Genomic DNA, 16,526 nt, shown 5'->3' with positions numbered 1-16,526 from the left:
GGTTTGTATCTCTGTCCATTATTATAAATATACCAATAGAAATTGTTTGTTGTAATTTCAACAATCATGTTCCTTCTCAAATCCTGGAAAGAGCCTAACTAAGCTGGCAGAGAAGGAAAAACATTCCTTACAATTTGAACACTACATCCTTCAACTTATTGAATTATTATAGCCTCATCATTTTATTTCTAGAAGGCAACCCTATTATTAAAAGCCAACTATTCTAAAAGCAAAAATCACAGGTACTTAGTTAAAAGTGTCAATTCAGAAAGACAATTTAATACAGAAGTCATCTGATGCTGTAAATTTTATCCTTCCAGTTTACTGGAAATTGAGAGGTGAACTTCTCAAGTGGTCATTCCTGGTAAATGAGTCAAAGTAGAGCAAAACCAGAAAATTCTTGCATGTTTATATGAAAAAATACAAATAAATTTGCATTATTGCTCAATATACACCTATTAAACACACTCAAACATGGCATGTGAGCACATTCTGTATATATTAGAATGACAACTAGCATTTTCTCCATGTGGAAAGCCTATACATTATAGCCTTAGAACAAGACAGAGGTAACATCAGAGACAGAGGTGAGTTAACCTTATCACGAAAATCAAACACCTCAAATTTACTGGGAGGCTTCAAGAAAACTTGGATAAAATTAAAGTCAAGTGCAACATTCAGTACTAAATGCAGTGAAATATCTTTGTCTCAAATGGGGTTTTGAAAGAATATTTCCAACTGTTAGCTTACATGCACCTTCTATTCTTTGCCTGGACTTTGGACATGTTCCATCTAAGTACTGAAGCACTTAATGGTGGAAGGACAAGGAAGGCCATTTCAGCCTTGCATAGTTAACATACATTTCTCTTTGGACTGTAAGCAATGTATTGGAATGTGTCTGTCTGTACTCCCATGTGAACTTTCCTGATAATGGTGACCTAAGAACAGCACATGCTGCAAGTTACACTGATTAACTCTTTGTGGTACCATCAGTACAAATTTCAGATTCACCAAAAGTGCAGTATAAAAACCTTTAAATAAAAACAATGAACAAAAAAGCCAATCACTTCACTACTCTGCCAAACAAAAAATCCAGGAGAAAACTGGCACTGTTCTCTTGCAACTAAGTCTTTATTTACAGTTGGTCAGGATACTGCTATTCTTTGGGCTAAGTGCTTAATAAGAATTTTCAGGAATCAAATTATGCAGCTATCTTAAGGTTTCTCAATAGACAGAAAGTCCCTCTGATCATTTCCATATGCAAAGTCCACCTTCCTTCTTCCTTTGTCCAGATTTAGGATATTTGATTTTCATTCACCCTGCTACTGATCAAACCACTGGAAAATCAAAATACCATTTAGCAGTCCTATAGGTATAACTACAAAAGTGCCATGAGCCCATGCAATTTGCTCACTAAATTTGATGAAAATCAGCTTTGTGGGCTCTATAAAGACCCTGTTGTTACAGAATGAAAAGAAAGATATATCTCTATTCTCCCTGTTCTCTGAAAGGTTCACTATTCGAAGATACCATGAATGTTCTACCATCATTTTAAAGATGTCTGTTAGTACTAGTTCAAAATTTCAAAACACATAAGTTGTTTTCAGTGTCAGGTTGTAAATTTAGACTATTTAATCTATCATCTTTGTATTAAATTTAAATCCAGCCCATACTTTGTAGCCTTGAGCATCTGTGCATTGTCAACAAGATACTTGAAATGGCAACATAGAAGAATATCTATTTGTTTAAAATTAAAGTAAATTCATCTCAAGTTTCTCTTACCCTTAATGTTTCTTTTCTTTGATGTTGTTTTCCTATATAGTCTCCCTGCGACTTGGAAAGAAACCTTGTTTTCATAAGAATTTCATGTTCAGGTGGCTGCTACATGACAAAGTTCAGTATTTTTCAGAACATTGTCATTAGAAGGGGAGAAGTCTCCAGTTCCATTTATATTATTGAATGGATGAAGACCAAGATTCAAGTATACTGATTTTCCCTGTTCACTTTCCGCTATTTGTCATAGAAAAATCTATGAACATAAATCATACTTATGTATACATGAATATTAGACTAATACTAGTTCAAAGCGTAACATACATCGAAACTTGAGCCTTCACAGATCAGAACCCAGTACCACTAGACCCCAAACACACCACCCAACCTTAGTTTTCCACTGATATGTTGAAATTCTTTTAAAGAGAAAACACTACACCCTATGCTTTAGAAGAGATGACCCTGTTCAGCTCCAGGAGAGAAAAATTCAACAGATTTTAGCAATACTGGTAAAAAGTGATAAAGTAAAAAACTAGAAGGCATATTTACAAAATTCACAAGACATGGTAAGTCTTTTTATCCAGGTATCTTGTATGTATGTCTAGTCACTTTGGAAAGCACCTTCATTTTAATAATATACTACTAAATTATTAAATACATTGCTGTTGATTTGTCTTCTGGATAATTGTGCCATGTGATATGCATATTTATTTTCTTAAAAATATAGAATTATCAATTAACTTGTCATCGAGAAATTAATTATATGTGGAGAAAAACTTCTTGATATGAGAAACAGTTTCTCTAAAGCAACAGAGAAAGACTTAATTAGTGGGGAAAATCTGTTCAGAGCAAAACTTACTTTCCTTCAGTACGTGCCTAGCTGATTGCCAGACTGACCACAGACCAGAGTCACTCTCTGCTCACAGACATAAAACTGAATGATTTTAGCAACTAAAATAAACACACAGAGTCAGGCACAAACTTCACAAAGCCGAATTTTTCTGCTATTGTAGGCAGAACTTGGATACGAATTTTCTGCAGCTGCCTTCAAACCCTTTTGAGAAAAGGACCTTGTGATACTACCAGAGCATGGCAAAAACTATTCTTAGCCAGACTTCAAGGTTAGATAATCAAGAAGGGCCATCCTGGCAGATAAAAGCGGCCTCCCTCAGTACCAGTATGACAGTTCAGTACTCAAAGAAATAAATCTTCTGTGAAACTTCCTTTTTTTTAGCCCATAACACAGTGGGGCAGCCATGCTCCCTGCTTGTTTTCAGTAAAGCAGTAATGAGTCCTACATCACTCCTACACAGTTCAGCATTACAGTTGTAGCAAAGGAGGCTCTTCTAATTCTTGGATGCAGGAGGTAACCAGCAGGGATACTCTAGGGGTACCCCGAAGGTAGGGATAGCAATCAGCTGGGTTTGCAGTTTCAGAAAAATCAGAATCATAGAATGGTTTAGGTTGAAAAAGACCTTAAAGATCACCTCATTCCAACTCCCCTGCTGTGGGCAGGGACACACACCTTCAAGTAATCCAGGTTGTTCAAAGCCCCACCCAGCCTGGCCTTGAACACTTTCAGGGATAGAGCACCCACAGTTTCTCTGGGCAACCCATTCCAGTGTCTCACCACCCTCACAGCAAAGAGTTTCTTCCTAATATCTAGTCTAAATCTACCCTCTCTCAGTTTAAAGCCATTTCCCTCTTGTTCTATCACTACATGTCCTTGTATAATCACTACATGTCCTTGTACAAAGTCCCTCTCCAGCTTTCTTTAGGTGCTGGAAGGCCTAACAAGGTCTAGCCAGTTCCTTCTCAATGGTTCCCGTATTGTGGTCACTGCTTAAAGGATGAAATGAGAAACAATTTTCACTTGTACAGTGTTGGACTTACGGCCTAGCACTAAATATAAAGCTGTGTAAACACTTGTTTACAAAGAATGAATATACTACTACGCATGGATTTAAATACATTTTGAATTCCTCATTTTTCACAGATCCTTGTGCAAGGGGGGTGGTATATGGTAATTATGCCAGCTCACTGACAGACAAGGCAATTCTTACGGCATACTAGAGACAAACAACAGAAATTGTATACTAATGTGCTGTTCCTTCTCTTACATACCTACTCACCTTGTACTGTGCCTCCCAATGTTAGCTACTTCATAGACACACACATATGTATATGCATACACAGCATATAAAATATATACTAATAAAAGACTAATTCTGTATATATTAGAATGAAAATAATATATCTAACCTATTTAATAATTCCTACTTCAACTAGTATCCAATAGACAAAGTTATCAGTCTGCAAAATGAACTGTAAGAAGACTTGGGAAAATACAACTTTTGTGTGCAGTTTTGAATCTCCTGTAAGAAAACATTGTGTAATCTAAAAGATGTAGCAACACAGCTTCCTCAGCAAAATGCTTCTTCTCAAATAGGGTATATTGGATAAAATAAGTATCATATACACAAGTACACACAATTCTATTTAAATTCATCTACAGGTTTTTTTCAGGGTCAGATAATTTTAATGAAAATTGCTTGACAACTGAAGCTATTTCCTTTGTTTTCATTTAAAAATGAGCTAATATTTTTAATCAATACTAAAAGTTATAAACCAAAATATTGCTAGAATAAAATACAGTAAAAATACAAAGTGCAAACCTCCACTCATCCTCTTTCCCTCCCCACAGCCAAATAAAGAGGCTATATTGAAGTACAAAAGGCTGAACAAAACTGTCCTGCTAAGCCACAATGTCTTCACTATTCACATCATCTTTGCATTTCAGAAAATATGTAACCAACATCACTACAGGAATTTACAAGGCCTCCTCCTTTTTACCAGTCCTTTAATGGGAGAAAAGGAGGAGCACATGCAAATTTGGGGGTTCCTTTTAAATATTAATTACTTATTCATAGTTGACAATGATCACCAGATCTCTTTCTTTGTGGTTCCCATATCATACAGAAGACTTTTTTCCAGATACAATCTGCATGCCATGATTTTATGATATTTCAGTTGGTTGCCTTGAAAGTAAATCAAAATAGCACTTCATAAACCCATTACATAAGCAATAATTCTGCAATTTGTAACGGCAAAGTTACGTCTTCAACATCTTTGGGATACACCAAGCCTCAGGGTCCCACATTTGATCTCCAGCTTTCAAACAAATTTCTATGTATTTAAAAATAAAGTAGTTTTCCAAACTTACGTTGACTTTGAAGCTTTGCACTGAGCCATCCAAAAAGTGGACGTGACAGATTATCTCTGATCGGGTTTTCTCTTTTGGTAGCTCTGATGCTCGTATGTTATTTATCCTCCCACCTAAGGCTCGTAAACGGGAGTTCATAACTATTGCTGAATAACCTATAAAACAAAAATTATGTTTAATAACAGTTCTTATAATTCTCTATGTTTGATCTATGCTTTTTCAGAGTAACCTACAACATCATGAAGACCTCACTACCCCCCAAATGAACAAACGCTTGTTATAGAGAAGAATAAATTGTAAAATTAGCTTGTTGTAAACCAGAATATAAATGCATATATATAGGGGAGCTTCCATGTTCTAGATGTTAACGGTCTCAAGAGAATTACAGATAATCCCACAGTGTACACTTAGATTAGGCATGGGCCACTGCCTTAGAGTAAATAGGTAAAAAATTCCAATCACCTATTATAAAGCAAGAAGATAATGTCAAGACAAGTTTTTATCATCTGTAACTAGCAAATCCCTCACCCCCTTATACATTTCCTAGATATTTCTGCATTTATAGTGCAAGTTTAACCACAATAAAATAATTCTATTTACTCTCAATTGACAAAACCGTTTTGAGTTAATGCAGATCAAGTTCTATCAAGTAACACTTTGTTTTGGGAATATATATACAAACACCATATGTAAGGTAAGCAGAAGCAACCTTAAAACATGTCAATATTTTACAGTCTAACATACATAAATTCATGAAGCCAGACGTTCATATCAGAGAAGAATATGCCACAAAGAAAAAAAAATTGTTGTTTGGGTTTCACCAAAACTCTGAAAACCAGTATCTACAAATTAAAACAAACAAACAAAAAATCCCACTAATGAGAAAAAAGTTATTCATTGAAATAAGAGTTGAATTAAATACAGACCAGCCTGTAAACATTTCAAGCCTCTCTCCACTGGATCGGTTTACCAATTAACATCAGAGTGTTTAAAGCCAGTTGGCAAGCAAAGAAGAGGATAGTTTTCCAGGTTAATTACCATACCAATTACCAAATCATACCTCACTTATTAGGGGCCAGCTACAAAGAGTCTTGCATAATATGAGTGTTTCCTAGACTGCTGGCCAAGCTAGATAGGTCCAATATCAGGACTATTTTGCAATCTCCCTTTATTTGTGTATCTGCCTTAAAACACAGGCTGGCTTTTCTTTATAGCACCTAAAGAAATGGAATGATTTAGGGGGGAAAAAAATCACTTCAAATACTGAAGCACTGCATCTACAACACATCACTACAAAAGGCAAACATGAAAAGCATGAAAAGCCATGAGATGCAAAATTGTATAAAGTAGGGTTTGGGAGGTTGCAGAGGCAACAAAGCAGCACAGTCATCCATATTCATACAACTATGTGTAATGTATACTCAGAAGCAGCTAAGACAATTGCCTTCTCACAGACAGTTCAGAATTCAGACACACATAAGCATTCAACACTTTCAACAATACTCTCATAGGAGGTGTTTTGTCAGCCAATTGATAGCTAGCTATTGTATATTTTCTAAAATCAAAACTGTAAGCTGTCAAGACATTTATTTAGTCAGCATTTTGCATTTTTTCTTAGGAGAAGGTGTGGTTTAGGGTTTTAGGTGTTTGTTTGCTTTGGTTTCTTTCTTTTTTTTTTTTTTTGAAGGAGGGGATAGAACAGAAGGGGTAATATTTAGGAGAATTATGAACAGTATTTCTGTATAAACCACCATAGACTCTCATTGCTTTGTAATTTTTCTTGATATACAGTCTGCAGTTAGTCATAGTATGTTAATTTCTAATTTTAGTATCCAGAAAATGGGCTTTCTAATTCAGGAGTGGTTGCTGCTAGAGTGGCCAATTTGCATTGGGTTCACAAACAAAAACTTGTAATTCCTTCATTTTTACAATTTTATATAAAATCACACCTGTAACACAGAGTTCATGGTTTGTGTTTAAGGCAAGCAAAGAGCCTCAGCTGAGGCTGTCCTTGAGAGCCAGCTGACCACAGAAACTCTGCTGAGACAGGGATAAATGGCTGAGTGTTTGGATGTCACCACTACCAGCCAACCAGAGCTCAAGGGACTTAATCAAACCCCAGGAAACCAACATCCACTGGGAATCCTGAGCAGAGAAAGCCATACCTTGTACTTGTCACCTACATGGTCTTTAACCTCACTCTGCAGAGAGTAAGCTCCTAAGGGAGGGAGCTATATTACAGGTGTCACACCACAGGCACCTGTCTACACCATTTTCCACATCCCACCTTAATATGCCGTAAGCTCAGTAAGTCTGTAAGGAAACAACTTGGAAAATTCATAGCCTAAAGGGTAAGGGAAGGAGAACAGGATGGAGGTAAGCAGATGAGTTGTTAGCACCTGCTCTACGACTTTTCATCTATACATAACCTGTGTTTAAAGCTGTATTTTAAATAGGGCCAGATGACTGAAATGGTTTATCGACCCCAGCGCAGTATAATGGGGCACATGGAAGTACATGAAGCAACCTGCAATGGCAGCTGCTTTTGGGATAGGCAGTGGGGTCACTGAGATCTCCAGCAAGACCAGAAGCCAGCTCTTAAGCACCAGCAATCAGCCTCCAGCCCTGAGCAACCAGGACCAGCCACTACATGTAAATCTCAGTTCCTGCTTCGTAGCCTCGAGCAAGAAGCTGAGGCACAAATGAAACCAACAAAAAAAACTGTAAAACAAATTTGAACATTATCAACAAGTCAATACTTTCCCTAAAATAAACATGTCAAATATACAAAGCTGAGAGATATATTTTAATTAAGCAAACAAAAAAAATGACCCCAAAACACAGTTATTTTCACCCTAAGGTATAAAAAAAAATGTGGAATTCTATCCCATAATGAAATCATGCAATAGGCTTACAGGAGAAACAAATACAGCTACAGACAGAAGTTAATGTTTTCCAAGTACATTAAACACATTTCTGGACAAGCTTGGTTATGCATGCCTTCTCCTACTCTAACGCTGCAGTCAAGCAGAACAAAAATAACATGTTTTCCTCATCTTTTGTATTGAAGAAGACTGACTTTTAAAAATACTTTTTCCATACCAGCATTTAACTTCTTTCCAACTTGCTTGGAAATTGTTCTTAAAAAAAACATAAGACTCGATTCTCAGTATAACTACCATTAACTTCTTTTTCACCATGGAATTAAATCAAGGGAAGATTTGCTGAGTATATACTCAAGGACCTTCTACTTATAATCACATTATGTATAACTGTGAATGGTCTTTTTTGCTTTGTGCCTTGTTTACTTTTTGTTTTGTTGTGGGGTTTTTTGTCGTTTTGTTTTGGTTTTTTTTTTTAATAAATCATTTATTACCTTCATTTCACTGGGTAAATGAGGATAATTTACTCCTGCAAGTGTGTACACTCATGCTTTTTCCTAGAAGGGTACTACTTTAATCTAAGTATTCTCAAGAGTTTCTTTGTAGACTTGACTGCGAATATAGTATAGTTGCATGTTGGCTTCTCAAAAATCATAAATATTACAGAATCCATGGGAAAGTCATTTATGAAAGGGTAGTGCTTCTTCCATTTTATGAGTAATCATCCCTGACAATGAAAGGCAAAACTGCAGTAGTAAAGACATCGGCAGGTCTTGTATGTCCTTTCAAAAAGAGTTACATTTCATGGTTATCTGTTCCTTCACTTAAATATAACAAATAAATTAAACAGGAGTAGAAAGAGGTATAACAAATTAAACATGTCCTTCTAACAATATATAATCCTAAAACAACCAATAAAAGTGCTCTCTAGCATGCATCAGCCCAGGTAGCTAAAAATTACTTACCTCAAGGTCATATCTATCAACAGTGCACTTTAATGGGGATTAAATTATTCAATCAGATTTTCCAAAAAGAAGAATTAAGTTTAACTCAATGCCTACGGAAACCAGCTTCTGCTTTCCCCTTCTGCAGAGGAAAGGCTTCATCTTTTCTACATTTCCAATGAGAAACTAGATGTCTCACTACTAATATAAAATTCAACTCTTCTATTTCACAGGAAAACCTATGGCATATTTACCACAAAACATTATTTGCAAGTTTCCATACAAATTATTGGGTATTACTAAAGCAACAACCAAAGTAAAAGACAAAGTTCATTTTAAGCAGCGTGTGCAAGTCACCACTTGCTCCTTATCTATAGTTATTTCCCCACAAAATTCTCCTGTAAGTTACACAGAAAGTAAATGTGGAAGCCAGAAAGTAAATGTGGAAAAAACAAAATCAATTAAATATAAATAGAGAATAACCATGAAAGCCTTGGATGATTAAGGCATTACAGTTTATGGTGTAAAAATACCTCCAAATTGAGCTACAAAGAATAAAAGACTTGTTGCAGCAGTCTTACTCAGAATAAGAATAAAGGTTAATATCTACATTGAAAGTGTGCATGTGTGTAGACATGGGCAGAGATTCGTTACAGAAAATAAGTCCATATAAGCAAAAACATAGGCATTTAAAAGTTCTATCCTAAACAGGTATAACACATATTGCGAGCCCAATACTTACCAGAACTAGTACAGAACTGAGCAAAGAAAAAACATTCTTCCATAGTACAATATAATTATACCTCTTCTTCATCTACAGCCCTTAACACTGGAGTTCACCCCCAAATAATCCTTCAGGGCAGACTGCATACATGATCATACCTCTGTTTATTTAGAATGTACTTGAAAGCATTTTAGTTTCAATGAAGGTAGTTACAAGGAAAAGAGACTGGTTTTAAATACAAAAACTAAACCACCAGTAATTTTGAATACTCTTTCCTCTTCTAACCTCCATAAAAATGGAACTTTTTATTTCACTTTTAAAAGTCAATAAGTAAGTAGAGAAACTGGATTTGTTCTCTCGCCTAGAAATAAGGTACCTACCAAAAATAGTCATTGCCTCTTAGAAGCGAAGCCAATATATGCAGTTGAATAAATTAAAAAAAAAAAAATCCTCACACCACTACAAGAGGTTAGGTGCTTAATTAGTGCAGAAAATGGAATTATTAAGTGGTTTGCAAGCCTTCCCTGCATTTCACTTAGCTTTTCCTTATAACACATCTCTTGTAAACTCATACTGCGCAGTGCTTTCATGAGAAATCCAACTATTTTGAACTCTGGATTCAGTAAGACCACACATGAATGTCAAAGCTGGACAGCAAGAGATGGGTGGGAGAAGAAATAAGCCTGAGTTTTAGTTTTAGAATTATACCGTATCCTGACTGACATGTCCCTGAGATCCCACTAAATCAATAACATACTGAAGGTAAAGCAAGCAGTGTGGGAAGCAGCAATATCTGCCACAGAGAAGACATGCAACACAGTATTCTTATTTCAGTTCTGCTGTGTGGTACCTACATATACTCATACAGCTGGATTGGGGACAATATTTCTGTTGGGGATTACCCAGTGTCTCGATGGGTGGTAAAGGGACTTGACGACAGACTCAGTGTTCTTGAAGTACGGTATAGGTGTAACAGAAAAGGCTTTACCCTCTTCAGACCATTAATTATACACTAATATTGTTAAGTTACAGAAAGCAGAGCTGCACTTACAGTGACAGAGTAAAAACTCTAAGTGCATGAATTATCCTTAAAAAAAAAAGGAGTATTTATGTCAAATGTTTTGTTTGTATATATATTGCATATATATTCATTCCAAGATAAGCTTTAGAGACAAACACTACACTTGAACTTTTCTGAGATCCTTTTTCCTCTTCTCCCTTCCCTTTTGAAAAAGATTTGCATCACCTGCATCCTACAGATTTTTACCTGTGAAGTCTTAAAATGTGCACAGCTTCAGGCAGTTCTTGCTGTTAAAACTGAAGACATAGACTTCATGGCAATAAAGCAGGGCAAGCTACCATTACAGGTTAATGAAGATTATTTGACCAAAATAATTATACTATTTACATAGTAATAGCCTTTACATGTGGGGGAGAGGGGTTGAGGGGGAAGAATCATCCCAGCCTTTCAGCAATATGTTCAGTAGCATATAGACTGGTTGTCTGAAAACTTAATCTTGAAATCAGACAACCTAAAGGTAATTCAATTCTAGAAGAGCTTATTGGTAGAAAAACAATACTGACCATCAATTTCAATACTTGGGTTCTTAACACCCTTTATTCTAACTTCTGAGGCAAATATTTTGGTCACATTTGTGAAATAGCAAACCAGATTGTATGAATGACTCTTTTAACTTCAAGGGTGTGAATCTGGTCATGCTAACTTCACGGATGTTGCTTTACATACATAGAATTAAACCAAAGTACAGAGATATCTACTGCATGAGAAATAAGTAAAATCAGAAGAAAACCAGTGGGAGGAAAAAGCATCTCAAGATCCCTGCTCCCCACACTGTTCAAGTACTATAAAATACAGATGAGAATGAGACACACTTGTAATGCTTTCATATTTTTTGCAGTTTTTATTGCTCATGTCAGAGCCCTTTATGATGTTTATTTAAAAAAACCCACTAATATTTATAAAAGAACACCTTCAGCCAGTGTATTGAGAGCAGTAAATGGTTCATTGCTCCATTTCCTGCACCATGCCAATTGAATAATTCAGGAACTCTGTGGTTCCTCTATCACCTGCCTCAGCTCTAAACAGCAGGATAGCACAAAAGACAACCACCTCACTGAAAATGCAAGGGCTGTCACTACTTTATTTTTGTAAATAATGCCTTTTGGAGGCTGCAAACAGTGTTGCATGAACTCAACATTAAAACTGCAGAGGGAAAACTGAAGTTCACCTTCCTCAACTTGGTAGTGTCTCACACTAACAACATTGAAGAGTGGAAGAACATGAACACTGAGCCAAAATGGAAGCTGAGCACTGCAGAGCCCAGCTACCAACATTTCCCATTAATATATTAGTCTATATAGAATAATTTATCCCTTCAAATTTTCAAAACCAAGTAAGTAATCTTTCACCACTGAAATTTATGAAGACAAACTACTAAAATATTCAGAAACCTCAGTTATCAAATTAATCACCATAACAAAATTGAAATACAAAAAGTTCTCATATTCTTTTTGCAGGCAATAAACTTATGTCATGAAACTTATGTATGACAGATAAGAATCATCATGTCAATTTTACTGCCAAGTAAAGCTGTGCTAATTAAACAGAATTTTAATCATCTGCATAATAGATTCAAGAAGGGATTTAGAAAAATAATCAAAGCTCTACAAAGTAAAACGCATATGTGAAACATGCTTTTAGAGGGAAATTCTACTTTTCTATTATATCCATAGTATGGTACTAATCAAACAGTCTGGAAACTACCTGTGCTACTTCTATTGGTTTTTAAAATGGAAAAAAAAAACACCTTAAAGTAAAACAGGGATTGCTCACACAAATGTCACACTATTCACTATGCTTGCAGGTCAATATTAATCTCTACCTCCCACAGAGTAAAATAAATAAATTTCACTTTTGAGAATGTTGCTGAGAATGTCAGAAAAGCATCAAGTCCCCATATAATGTTCCCTATGCGAGACATGTTGTTTTCTGATAGTAATTTTGAATTGTTGTCCTCTACCTATGAGTTTAAAGACTACTGATCTATGTCGAAACATTTCATTTAACAATGTAGTATGATGGCCTATAAAAAAAATAATCATGACTTGCAGAAAATAATGCCTCCTATAAGTACAAGCATATTAAAAAATCCACCAGCTTTCCCAAACAAGCTTCTCCTCATATCTCAAATGCATGTCTAAAGTAATTTTTTCATCTACATATTAACCAGTCAAATAAAAGACCTCTTTCTATAATTTTTGCCTCCTATTAACACAGTACATTTTGCACGTAAAAGTTACAGTTATCTAAGATTTCAGTCTTTTCAACAGGACTGATGTCATCATACCTCATATTTCATTCTCTTTCTTCAGAGTAAAAGAAGTTAAAGACGTTTTTGAAAGAGCAGGAAAGCAGCAAATTGTAGACAGAAGAGATTATAGACTCAACACAAGGCTGTGAATCTTAATGTTCATATTCTATTTCTGGTGTTGTCCCTAATGTCATTTTGTAAACCAGTCACTTTCCTCCTCCCCAAATTAAACACAGATCATGACCAAAATAATTGCCAAAGCATACTTTTTAAAAGCTTGAAAAAGCAGGTAGTGTGTGGTAGGTAACTGGTTTATGAATAAACTTCAGAACTACATGGAGCTTAAATCTGTCAGCAGATAGATGCTGCTGGCAGTGGTGACTGCCGTCTGTTGCTGAGACAGGAAAAGAAGAGCAAACACCTCATCATGGCTCTTAGAGTATTAATGCCACAGAAAGCTAACTCCACTTTTAAATAAAACAAATTCCACACAAATTTTGGTGCTGGATTGTTACTAAACTTAAAAAATAGCCTGAAATTAGAGATATCTGAGGTTTCCTTCCTGTGTGAGGACGGTTGAGTAGTGGATCAAGACTTGTCACTGTTACCTGGTGTTTTCCATTGGTGAGCATTACTCAATCTGCTTCTGAATAGAGTGCCAATCAAACTTGGGAAGAAAGTTTCATCACTGGCAGCAAAAAAACCCAGCCCACAATTTTTGGAAGAAACCATTCCAGATCTCAAAATAAAGCCTACCTTGTAAGTTGCGTTAATGAACCAAAAACACTCTTTAGAATTATTATGAATTATCTTTCTGCACCCAGACTTTCTTTTAGACCTTAAAGCTTCAAACTTCATGGAAGTGTTGTCTATAAATTCATGTTTTAAAATATATTCCTTCAAGCATGACAGAGGACTTCTGCTATGAAACTTATGGCTTCAAAAGGTCCACAAAGGGATCTGGAACACAGGAAAGTTGTGGACGTCCCATCTCTGGAAGTGTTCAAGGCCAGGTTGGATGGGGTTTTGAGCAACCTGGTGTAGTGAAACATATCCCTGCCCGCCCATGACAGAAGGGTTGGAACTAGATGATCTTTAAGGTCCCTTCCAACCCAAACCATTCTATGATAATTTCTAAGTCTTCAAGAAGAAAAAGCAAACAGACACTGTGAAAAGCCAGCTTGGGAATGCCTGCACTTTGAAAACAATTGCCATGGATGAACAGTTTTCTGTTTTTCTTCCCTATCTGTCTTCATTTCATCTTTTTCCCCATCTATGAACAGTTGACAAATTTGTATTTTAACCTTACCAAAGCACACCTCTTTCCTCCCTTTTCAGTTTGTTGCACAGGTTTCAAAACATCTAGTATCACAAGATATTTTTATCAATGAGATCCAGGACCTGCAGTAGCACTGAGTGCATACACGTATGTCCTAGTTAGAACAGCTGGGACCGATTCATCATTGGATGGGTGTAGCCCAGGACTGTGTATTCTATAGCCCTCCATGCCATTTCCCAGAAACTGTTGTCAGTAGAGGCCTGGGGGGTGCCCCCCCCCCCCCCATGCTCCTGTCCTCATACCCTTTTGTGGAATTCCCTGACTGAGCACCCTCACACCCTTTTATGGAATTCCCCACTCTGAGGGAAGGACTGAATGAACATCCTTTTATGGAATTCCTCGCTCTGGGGGAGGGGCTAAGCATTGCTGCCTGAGCTGGAGAATATATAAACCTGGAGTTTCAGAACCTTGCCACCACTCGTGGGATCCAGAGGAAGACTGCAGCTCACCGCTCTCGGCCAGCCTGCGGCTCACCACTCTCAACCTGACTGCAGCTCACCGCTCTCAACCAGACTGAGACCACCACCCTCAACTGGACTGCAATAGCTCTCCCACCAGCAGGTTTTTTTCCGCTCCCCCTTTACTTTGGACTCAGGGGGGCCCGGGGAACCCTGCTTGTTCATATCCCAGGGTGCTGGGTTGTACATTTGGGTTTTTGTGGATTGAATTCGGTTGTTTGTCTGTATAATCATACTTGTTGTGTTGTTTTAATAAATTGTTATTCTGACTTGTGGTCTCTCTTTTGAGTTCATTTTCCCCTGCTGGTTAACTTTTAAACCAGTACAACATAGCAGAAGTCCTCCTCCTCCTGCACAAAGACAATAGGCAAACAAAAAAATAGCAACACTGCCACCCAAACTGGCTAGACATTTTTCCAATTCCTGCACATGCTTGGGTGTCCTCACTTTAAAAGACGAAAGCAATTCCTGCACACAGTGAAGAAAAAAATAGAATAAACACGCTACAAGACAGTCCTAGCTTGCAAACAATTTGTGCTTTCTGTGTTTCCATCAGTATTTAAACAGTGTATGTTTCAGACCAGCAAAATCTAAACATTTACATCTTTACATCCCTGTTACGCAATTTTTTCATCATCCTAAAAGACCAACATGCTCCCTGTGACCATGGTGTACCACACCAGAAGATAACCACTTCAAAAAGCTTTCATCTATAAGATAGACACTCCTACATCTTCCCTCCGCCATAAATACAGTGGCAGCTATCTTTTGGTCAGCTCTTTCTTTTCAGCAGAATATTTCACTTAAGCCCCCAAACCACCTAAAAGCAGCTGCTCAGTTGGCATTCAAGACAGCTGTGGTGCCAAGCTCAGCCACAAGCTGCAGCCTGGCTGGACAGCCATGTCCCTGGCAGCACAGACACATCCCTGGACCAGAGCAAGCATAGCATTCTTCCACCATCACAGGGTGGGTGAGAATGTTGGGCCAACTTTTAGACAAACACCTGCCAAACCTTCTGCCATGAAGCCACTGAAGTGATACGCTTCCTTTTCTCAGTCATGTGAGCTTTTAATTCACAGAGGTGAGGCTGCCTATTCCAGCTGTTACAAATGAGGTGAACAAGCACTGGTGTTGTTCTGGTAGCTGGTGTACAACACAAAAGGGAACACACTGGGAAGATAGAAACCTGATGCCAGTGAAGATGATACCCATCAGGAGGTCAAGGGAAGCAGAGGAGTGAGTAGAAGCCGTGCAAGCCACAGTTGGGTCTTGGGGGAGTAAAATGGAGTGGGGTAGAGTGTGATTCTGTAAAGGAGCCTGGTAAAGAACTGCTCTCTCGAGTGAAGTACTCGTTTGGGGTGGGGGGATGGGTGGGAAAAGGCGGGGAAGGGGGTGTTGTTTTGTTTTAGGTTTTTTGGTGTTCTGTTGGTTTTGTTGTTTCTTCTCCAACTCTCCTACTGACATACAGTGCCTTCACAAATAATTTAAGCCCACTCAGATCATATTTATTCATTTTAAACACAGCTATCCAACAAATGAGCACTTGTAACAAAGCCTCATGCTGCTATCTGAAGTAATGCAAGTCTCTTCAACCCTTTATTTACAATGTTGTTGAAGCTCTCATGCACAGCCAGGCTCACATTAAATCACCTCATTGTTTGAGAATGCATCCTTATTATCAACTTATGTATCAACTGCTGCTGTTTTTCAAAGTTTGTAACTCAGAAGCTAGTTTGGTTTTTAAGTTTCAAATCACTTAATGCACAAGATAATGCCAAGCATTTTTAAACACCAAATTTCACCAAGTAGATCTGACATTCCCCAATCCTTCCTTTTTCAGCTTTTGTATTC

General features: G+C 37.2%; 1 protein-coding gene across 3 annotated transcripts in view; it reads right to left on the bottom strand.

Moving 5' to 3' along the window:
* The window catches only part of PTPN3 (protein tyrosine phosphatase, non-receptor type 3), a 91,006-nt gene extending 85,859 nt beyond the window's left edge, over positions 1-5,147 (bottom strand). For all 3 annotated transcript variants that reach the window (XM_027643973.1, XM_027643974.1, XM_027643975.1), the window contains exon 1: positions 4,997-5,147. In XM_027643973.1, the coding sequence (XP_027499774.1) occupies positions 4,997-5,134 (138 nt within the window). In that variant the 5' untranslated portion in view covers positions 5,135-5,147. The remainder of the gene's footprint in view (positions 1-4,996) is intronic.
* Between the last annotated feature and the right edge of the window lie 11,379 nt (positions 5,148-16,526).

This window comes from Corapipo altera, unplaced genomic scaffold (genome assembly GCF_003945725.1).
Source record: "Corapipo altera isolate COAL_440 unplaced genomic scaffold, ASM394572v1 24b, whole genome shotgun sequence".
NCBI lineage: Eukaryota > Metazoa > Chordata > Aves > Passeriformes > Pipridae > Corapipo > Corapipo altera.
Note: the sequence above shows the minus strand (reverse complement) of the source record. Positions and strands in the feature narration are given on the sequence as shown.